At 25.1% G+C, this 10687-nt stretch overlaps 1 protein-coding gene across 4 annotated transcripts; it reads left to right on the forward strand.

Annotated features, from left to right (window-relative positions):
* The first annotated feature begins 97 nt into the window (after window positions 1-97).
* Window positions 98-10687, forward strand: LOC117208652 (protein phosphatase 1B). Of its 4 annotated transcripts, XM_033449928.1 has the most exons (6): window positions 98-284; window positions 862-1787; window positions 2432-2549; window positions 4646-4757; window positions 5060-5114; window positions 10310-10687. In XM_033449928.1, the coding sequence occupies exons 2-6, from the start codon at window positions 975-977 to the stop codon at window positions 10325-10327; spliced, it is 1116 nt and encodes a 371-aa protein (XP_033305819.1). In that variant the 5' UTR covers window positions 98-284; window positions 862-974; the 3' UTR covers window positions 10328-10687. The 4 variants fall into 4 exon arrangements, with proteins under 4 accessions (XP_033305819.1, XP_033305816.1, XP_033305818.1 ...); XM_033449925.1 differs by lacking the exon at window positions 10310-10687 and having other exon boundaries at window positions 5060-6602; XM_033449927.1 differs by lacking the exon at window positions 10310-10687 and having other exon boundaries at window positions 118-311; window positions 5060-6602.

Below are 10687 nucleotides of genomic sequence, written 5' to 3' on the forward strand. Positions count from 1 at the left end.
TTACTTCAGAATCCTGTATGATTGCCCAGGCTTGAGCGGAAATCGTGGGCTTTTGATTGGCGGATTATGACGCCATGAAACATGCTATTAATAACCAACGCATGCGCAGAAAATTACCTAGTGTATATCCGTCATTCATGCAAGTCGATTTCGTTGGTTCTGTGTGTTGAGCCTAGCAAAAGAACATGGTGATAGTGATATGAAACAAGTCTATTAGCAATACCACGCTCTACACATATATACTTTCGCAAAGTAACGATGATATTTGGTCACGATCTCCCTACGTAAGTTTCGCGAACATGCAGACTGAGGTATAAACTATTTTAGTCGCGAAATTTGGCACTGCTAAATAGTTTCTTATTAGAATCTGATACAGCTTACGCTTCCGAGATTTTCCATTCCTGTATTCAAATAATTTATTTATTATTGACGAAGCTACCGTAATAATTATATAGTGAACGTAATTGCACGTAATTCGAATGTTTCCATTTACGTAAAACGTTATCGTGTTTCGTTTGAAATATTTGCATGTCGAGATTATCTCGTACGTTACGTTCGGTATTACAACGATGTTGTGTTTTAATTGCCCTTTTTTCTCCTTTTAAATTAAAATTATAGCCATAAAACGAAATAGTATCGCAATAAACTTCTGTTACAAAACGATAATTGAGACAAAATTCTAAGTAATAGTGTAGTACATACACATAAATAAATACATATATATAAGCTAAACGTGATATTATTATTCAGATTTCGATTTAAATTCGAATTTAGAAGCAATATTTTTATATTATTATATTTGATTTCAATTTTGTACTAAAAATTAAGATTTTTCTACCTTTTCTATTTTTATAATTTTAGGTAAAACTCAGAAAAGTGTTATTTGAATGATCAGTTAAAAGATGCTGATCAAATAATATTTAAAGAGAAAAATAAATTAATCGAGCTGACACAGCAATTACTAAATAAATACTATGGGGGCACTTTTGGATACTCCAAAAACAGATAAATATAATGAACATGGCTCTGGCAATGGATTACATTATGGTGTTGCCAGCATGCAGGGTTGGAGAATGGAAATGGAAGATGCTCATAGAGCAATAACTGGTTTAAAAGGTGGTCTGTCAGATTGGAGTTATTTTGCAGTATTTGACGGTCATGCTGGTGCATTAGTATCAGCTCATAGTGCAGAGCACTTGTTAGAGTGTATCATGCAAACAGAAGAATTTAAAGCAGAAAATGTAACCAAAGGAATTCATTCTGGCTTTCTTCGACTTGACGATGAAATGAGAGAATTACCAGAAATGAGTTCTGGTACTGAAAAATCTGGTTCTACAGCTGTTTGTGCATTTATATCTCCCAGAAACATATACATTGCCAATTGTGGCGATTCTAGAGCTGTACTTTGCCGAGCAGGAGATCCAGTTTTTTCAACACGAGATCACAAACCAGGTTTACCTGCTGAGAAAGAAAGAATTCAAAATGCTGGTGGTAGTGTAATGATTCAAAGAGTTAATGGAGCTTTAGCTGTATCTCGTGCATTGGGAGATTATGAGTACAAAAATTTGAAAGATCGAGGGCCATGTGAACAGTTAGTGTCTCCAGAACCAGAAATATTTGTTCGAGATCGAGATGATGAACACGATGAATTTCTAGTTTTAGCATGTGATGGTATTTGGGATGTAATGAACAACACAGATCTGTGTAATTTTATACATTCAAGGCTGCTGCTTACAGATGATCTAGAAGCAGTTACGAACCAGGTTATAGACACCTGTCTATATAAGGTAATGATGTCTAAAACTTTTCGTGTATATTTTATAATGAATTTCTTGCTACTAAAGGTGTGTCAACATAAATTATTTTTAATGTTAAAGATACTGATACTACATTTTAAAATGTACGCATTTTTATATTCTTTTATTTATTTCAAAACTCAATCTATAGTTTTCAATCTATGATACTTAATGGTATTAAATATTAATTAATAATAATATGTTATAACTTTTAAGCTTTAGATACTATATTTTAAAATGTACGCATTTTTATATTCTTTTATTTATTTCAAAACTCAATCTATAATTTTCAATCTATGATACTTAATGGTATTAAACATTAATTAATAATAATATGTTATAACTTTTAAGCTTTAGATAACATTCTATTTCTATTGTCTTATATTTTTATTTCTTATGTTACTAATTTTGTTTATATTTCTTTTATATACTTATTGAATAGCTGCAAATATATATGTGATTACTAATATGTTTTCATACATTAAAAACATATGTTTTATTAACATTTCATATGTTTGATAAAGAACAAATTTACAAAAAGATATTTATCAAATTTAATGTTTTTTTATATTTTTATTAAGCAGTCAAATATATTTTTTCAATTTTATTTGTTACAAGTGCTTTCTTTGTTGCAGGGTAGCAGAGATAATATGAGCATAGTTTTGGTGACATTTCCTGCTGCTCCAAAACCAAATCCAGAAGCACAGAAAAAAGAAGCTGAGCTTGAAATGGACATTGAAAGGAGAATCAAAGGTTCATTAACATTTCCATATTCCAATCAATTATATTCTCTCTGCTGTTGCATTAATACAAAATCACAATATCACACACATACTTGACATTCTGGTAGCTCTCAAATGGAGAGCAACACTTAATACCATTATCTAATAATCAAATTTTAGTACAATTCAAAATACAATCATTATAGTGGTATAACATTTACAAGTAAGAATCTATATCAAACTCGTATTTCTTACAAGTTTGGAAATCAAATTTGGATTTTCATTTTTCTTTAAAAATATAGAAATATCTTATTTGATACCTAAAATATATTAACTTAAAATCAGAATATATTATATAAGCAAATATTTCTATAGATTTCAAAATCTGATGCATTATCAAAATTTTTACTTTTTTGATAAATTACCATTTACTATAATGCAATAATATTTTAATGAATTAATTATTTATTTCATATATATGTTAATGAAAATATATTTCTAGTAAATATCATGTATTTTGTCGTATATCTATCTCTAATTTTCTTGAGAGATATGTGCATATATACATACTTACATATTTCCATTAAGAAATGTTGAAAATTTATTCTTATGGATGTATTTTCATGTTATATATAACATTATTCTCTAGAAATTTAATATTCATAATCATTGAATATATAATTTAGCATGTAAAGTTATTACAAAAATGTAACATTAGTAATTTTATAAATTATGTGCGATACCACTAAAATAATTGGACAAATTTTAATTATTGATACTTTATGATTAATCATATGTGTATAATATAAAAGACTTTTGAAAAAAGAATAAGTAATATCCAGGTAGAAGGTCGAAATTTACATCTACAGAAATTTATTTCTGTTGTTAAATAGACATAGTTAAAGTCCATGTTTTACAAATACTTCTCATCTAATGTAAATTCGAATTTTCTTAATATTCATTTAGTGATTTGTGCAAATTGTATTTCGTTATATTTATGAGAACAGATGATAAAAATCAACCATTTGTTGCAATTATAAAAGTTTGTGTAGAGTAGATTAGTGAAATGTTTTTTGTAAATTCAAAATATCTAGAATATTTGTAAACACAAAAAACATTTAATATAACTTTCGTTTTAACGTTTATTGAAATATTGTTAAAGCAAATAGAGTATATACATAGAGTATGTATTATAATACAGTAATAGAGTATTATATTAGAGTACTAATGATATTGCGTTTCTTGCTTCAACTGTTAAACAGATAGCAAGATACATTGATAGTTGTTTATATATAATGTTAGTTTTCTCTCTCTGTGTGTGCTGTCAAATTGTATTAATTGTTTCTCCTTTGATTAAACTCTTTTAACATCAATTATTAATTTTACTTAAAAATGCATTCCACCCTTGGAGTTGGTATTCTTTTAAACTTTTTTGTAAGTAAAATTTGTATTCAAAAGTTGTTTGTTCCTCTTTTCAAATATATTTAAGTGATATCACAGGTAGGTGAACATTTCCTTCTGAAAATTTAGAAATACTTTACCTATTGAAGTTTTATTTTTTAATAATGCATTTCTTATGGAGGAACATTACAACAGACATATATATCTGTGTGTATATGTATGTATGTATGTATGTATGTATGTATGTATGTATATATATGAGTGTGTATTACATAAGATTATACAATTCCAATGGTGGATAAATTTAAAAAGGTTGTTAAAACCATGTTTATTTATACATAAATATAGATACTAATGTGTCTACTTAAGACCGGACTTTGTATCCAGAATTTCCATAAGAAATGTACCAAGGCACTAAGTTTTCCAGTCCTAAGTAGATGCATGAATTTTAGTGCATAGCATGCATAGTTATTTTGTTGTGTTTATCTTTTTGTTTCAATAATACTGTTCCATAAAACACTAAAGTGACACAATAAACAAATAACATTTTTAAAAATATATATCAGATACTACAAGATGCATCTGATTTTTTAAATAATATTGATCAAATGTTTTTTGCACAAATCTAATAGTACATGCACAATGCACTCTAATAATAGTAGAGATAATATTTAAGATATAAGCATCCTTAATAAAAACAATTTAATTTTGTTATTATATTCATAGAAATCGTTGCTGTACAAAAGGACAAAAATGAATTTGATTTTTTGCAACTGTTACAACTTCTTGTGGACCAAGAATTTCCTAATCTTCCTCCTGGTGGTGGACTTTCCGCTAAGTATGTATATTTATGAATTATTAATTTTTTATTTCATCATATTTTCTATTAGTTGATAAGTTAGATATAAAATTATATTAAGGTTATAGTTTCTGAAATTAAAAGGAATATAGGAATGTTATATTTGGCTTAGCTCCAAAATTTGAATTCTCCCCTTTTAGTGTTTATTGTTTTGGAATTTAATGCTGATTAAATAAAATAAAATAAAAAACAGGATAAAATTATTTATAGTCTATACAATTTTACTAAAATATTAATATGTATTAATTAAAATTGTAATATAAAAATTTCTTTCTTTTTAGGCAACCTTTTATTGAACAAGTGTTTCGAGAAGTTTGTCCCAACCGAGCAGATAGTGTAAGTCTTGGATACGATTTCCTTTCGATATAACTAACCTTTTTTTGTATACTGCATCAAATGTACAACTGTAATCATTAGACATCATCAATCATGTTCCATAATCATATAACGATGCAGATGCTATCGGAAATATCTTTATTTTACTGATCTCATCTAATGTAAAAAGAGATTCATTTTTAACTTGCAAGAAAAGTATACTGGTATATTATAAAGTAAATCTTAAATTAAGTCTGCTACTAAACATGTGCAGATCTTACATTCTTGCAGTGCGTTATTGTTGGTAAAAATAAATTAGAGTTTAAAACTACATTTAAAAATCCTGAACTATTATACACTCACCCATTCAAAAAGATAAATACACAATTCATTTTTTAAATTTCTAAATAATTTTAGATATCCAATAATGATGAGAAATATTAATTTTGCTTTTGGAATTATTTATTAGAATTATTTATCAGTTAAAACGTTTAGTTTGCAATTCAAGTAACATGAAATTAACTAATAATATGAAAAGGTAAAAAAATTTGTTTTATATTACCATCCTTTTGCAAAAAGATATTGTGGATTGTAAATTAATTAAAAAATGTTGTTATTCTACAACATTTAAACATTAAGAAATATATCTTAATATATTTCATTATGGAATTTCGGAAAACGCGGAAAGTGAACTCAAAGTACATCCTACAGCTGATTCTAATTAATATTGGTATTAGTGGTTCTCATAATTATCACTATCTATTGTTGGATTTTATAAATCCTTCATCCAAGGAGTAAAAATGTTTATATTACAGTTATAAGCAGAGGATTTAAAAGTATTCTACCGAGAATATATACAAATATACCTATATTCTATGAAAAACTAGATAATGTGAAAATTAGTGTGAATAATGTTGCTATAATAATACTTATAAATCACTTACTTTATTTTAATATATTTTAAATTAATCAACTTCTGTATTAAACAATTCACCTTTAATTTTCTTTTCGTAGATTTAAATTATTTCACAAATCTAGTTTTCCATTAAAATTAATCCTGGGTAGAATATTTATATCATATCCTCTTGCTATGTTGCTGCATAATATTACTATAAACGATTATATATTTTTGTAGCTCTAGAGAACTTACGCTCAGAACAATTACTTCTTAGGTCAGTTTTTCATGCTCTTCCTTAATAAATTTTAAGTATATTTATATAGCTGTTCATTCTATATTTGAAGATGTCTCAAACTTTGTCACGCGCTAGAAGAGTAGAAAAACTGATCGTTTAGTTTTAGAAATATCAATGCTATGTATATACATAAAAATTATGTTCAGGAAATTGTGTATCAATATTTTATTTAAATCGTTCTAAAAATCGAGCAGTAGAAATGTAGTAAGGAGGCCTTGATTTTAGTTTCTTAAGACGAAAATTACATTCGAAATTACATTATTTGTATCTAAATTTAAATAATCGACTTTATCTCAAATTATTTCATTATTTGATTTCATCACAAGTAAAATTCTATGATTGAGTAAAAAAATAATTTTAATTATAAAAGATCAATATTTCATAAGTAATTTATAAGTAAAGAGAGAATATAGAAATCAATTAAGATACAGGTTTCAATATTCATCATATAAACATAATGATGGACAAGTAAGTATAGTACTTAAGATATATTACAAGAATAGCACCTTATTGATTTCTGAAGACATTAAATGTATTTGTACACAGAGACTTAACTGGTTAATGAAACCACATATATCAGGTAATCATATATTTATTTTTGTGTCTTGTTATGTGATTAATTTTGTATCTCCAAAAATATATGTAACAGAAACTATCTGTCAAGGCCATCCTCAAGTATATAAATCTAGCATACATATACCAAAGTATATATTACCGTTCCTGGTTAAAAAAGGTCCTGAAATTAACTAACGTTAACAGTCTATTATCGTTTTAAAGTAATATATTAAAATAAATAACAAATTCCCTGCATAGAGTTATCTCCTCTATTTTTACTAATAATGAAGTATGGAGTGTATAAAGGTAGTAATATGTTTTACTGATATCTTAAATCATTTACTTTATAGAGTTTGCTCATATAATAATTTTCATTTTACATATTTTTGAAAATGTTAATTATTCGTTATGAACTTCTGACGAAATATTGAAAATATACAACATTATTCGTCTATAAATAATTCAAAATAAAACTTACAAGATAGTTAAATAACACTTAATTAAACTATCTTGCCTTAGATATTACATATTCATACTACTAAAATATGTTTATAATTAAAAGAAAAAATTAAAACGCAAAAACTTATTACCAAAATTATTATCAAAATTCCTGTGTACTTTTAATTAAAAAGTAAAGTACATTATTCGTTTTGATACATGCAAGTATAAATTTATTATTACTCTTTTATTGAATATACTCGAGTATTAGTAATAACAAAAGTAATAGTATACTCGTGATAATGATAACAATGGTTATGAAAATAAATCCAAAATACATTTTTAACATGTGTTTCTTCTACTTTTTACTAGTAGCCCTGGTTCTGTAATTTCTATTTTGGGCATGATCCTTATTAATTTCGTAACTTCATAAGATTTAGACAACAACGCTAATAATTATTTATTCATTCTTAAATAATACATGTATTTTGCATTTTGTACTTAAAATATTGTAGATATCAGTACTATCCGGAATGGGGCTATTAGTTAACAGAAATGATAAAAAATATATGCATTTATAAGATTTAAAAAGTAGTAGCTCTTTATTTTTTGTTTTGTATGTACTTATTGTAATTTTTCTTTTGTGTGTCTCTTAAATTTTATTTTCAAAGAATTTCATTGAATATGCTTGCATAATAATTTTACAATGACATAGTAATTTCTATACATTATTTACTTCAAAAAAAAATTATTTCATAAATATTACATGGTGTACAGAATAAACAAAAACAAAGTTTCTTCAATGTGTGTACCTGAATTATGTTTTCTTTTCAAGTAATTGTAAATTTCTTAATTTGCATATTAATATTCTAAATTACATAATGCCTATTACCCTATGTCCAATTTTTAAATTTTCAATTAAAACAAAAGAATAATTTCTTTAAACATCTTTATCAAATTGATTGTTTTGTTGCATAATCCTTTCACATCCCATTTTCATTCTTCAGATTACGTTTCAACAATATTCAAGTCCTTTCCTGCAGTTCAAGTTGAATTCTCCGATTACTGATCTCAATCATAATTGTTGTTAGTATTTCAATATAATTACACATACTACATAATTTAATTTACAAGATTAAAAATACAATTGATACAGATAAAAGATCCTATTGTTTCAAAATTATATCTAGAGACATATTAATATAAAATAGTATTTGCTTTCTGTATTTTAATTTCAACGTCTGCTAATAATGTTTGTGTAAATTAATAATACACTTGAAAATATAAAATTTCTACATTTTATATAATTTTTTTCTTTTCTTAAGGAGAAATGCTTTTACTGTTCACGTATATTATGTATATGTAAATAAAGACAATCCTTCCCTCATTTTCTCTACTAATAAAATTTCTTCTTAATTTTTACAGTGTAGTACTTAATGCATCATAAAATAATTTTGGAATGTGACATGCTTGATATTGTGTAAAATTATCTATTTTAACTGCAAATGTGTCAAGATCTTAATTGTTGAATTTATTAATTTATTACATCATGGTAATGTTATTTTATTTGTGATTAGAATATTATCATTACTTTATTACTTATTTAACATTATATATACATTTACATAATTATGTATGATGATTATGTTGATCATGATTATGTTGATGTGTGATTATGATGTGTGACATGATTATGTTAATAATGTATCAACATATATATGTTAATAATATGCATCCTATAATTAGTGCAACCAACAATTAAGATCTTAGGATGTGTGTGTATGTGCGTGCGTGCGCACATGTGTGTATGTGTGTTTATTTTTATATTTTTATACTGAAAATCCTGATATTTTGAATTCAGTATAAGAAAAAATACAACTGTATGTATAATCATCATACATAGATTTACTGATATGCTATTATTTATCTACATTATTGTATATAATATACATAATTAAATCCATATGTAATGAGTATAATTGTTATTTTCATAAGTGTGTGTTTTGTGAATGTTGACTTTTATCTTGCAAAATTTTTTTTAATTTTTTAAATTAACACACTCTATTACACAATTTGTATATTGCAGCTTTTAATATTTAAAAAATTTTTCTTCGTTTCTATATGCCACGTATATTTTAGAATGCTTTTTTTAAGTCTAAAGGATTTTGTTTGGAAATTTTTAGTAGCCATTGGATTGCATTAAACATATTAGTCCAAATAATATTGTTATTTTAAATTCTATATTGCCGTATTTTAATTATTATCCCTTCATTTTTTTCCACTGTAAACTAATAATAGGAAGTTTTAATTTATGAGTAGCAACTGTAATCTTTTTCAAGTTTTCAAATATTTGGATATTTTTAATCTATTATAATTTTTAAAAATTAGTATACCAATTTAAATAATATAAAACGTTTCCACAATCTTAAACAAAAGCTTGAATGAACAACAAATAATAAAATATATATAAACAATATATTTCAAACATAAATTTACAGTTTACTAATAAGAAAGGTATAGAGAAATGTAATTTATAGATACATTTTAAGATATATTTAATTAGTTTTTAAAATACAAATTAAACCTAAAAAATAAAAGAATATTCCTTAATATAATTTGTTTCAATATTTGCCATATTTTCTAATATTTCAAGATAATCATCTTGATAACATTTAATATTTCACTAGTGTAAGTATGTAATGTATTTTATATCTTTAATTGATGTGATAAAAATAGTTATTCTCAACCCTAATATTGAAATATATTATTTAGATTAGTCACTAATGAATATCTCATGGATATAATGCTTAATATAATTTAATTTATTATAGGATTAAAAAATATATATAGTCTATAATTTAAAATTTTTTGAAATTATGATGTAAAACAAATATTTTATCTTTATAGAGAAATATGAAGAAAAATATTTTTTTTCTTTTTTTAATTGTTAATAATAAGAATTTTACACTAAGTGTAAGATAAAATGTATGTATATAGAAATTAAAATACTATATGATGATATGCTTACAGAATTCTCAAGCCAGTTAGTGTACTCAATATGTATACAATTTGATACATGTGATATACAATAAACTGGTGAATCAACAAGTCATGAAAATGAGATACCAAGCAACAAGAATTACTGAGGAGTGCTACAAGAAGAGAGACTGTGGGATCGTAATCGAATGATGCAGGCATATTTAATTTCTGGTTAAATAATTTTGGGAGTTGCATTGTAATACTAAATTCAGTTACAAAATTTATTGTACAAAGCATTTTAATTTTTAAGTAAAGATAAAAATCTGATCAAGTTCTCTATAGCAATATACTATAGGTTTTTACTTTGAACATATAGTTAATGTTGTATATTATTATCCTTCTCTACTCAATAAATATTTATCAATTATA

Source organism: Bombus bifarius, unplaced genomic scaffold (assembly GCF_011952205.1).
Source record: "Bombus bifarius isolate JDL3187 unplaced genomic scaffold, Bbif_JDL3187 scf7180000008148, whole genome shotgun sequence".
Lineage (NCBI taxonomy): Eukaryota > Metazoa > Arthropoda > Insecta > Hymenoptera > Apidae > Bombus > Bombus bifarius.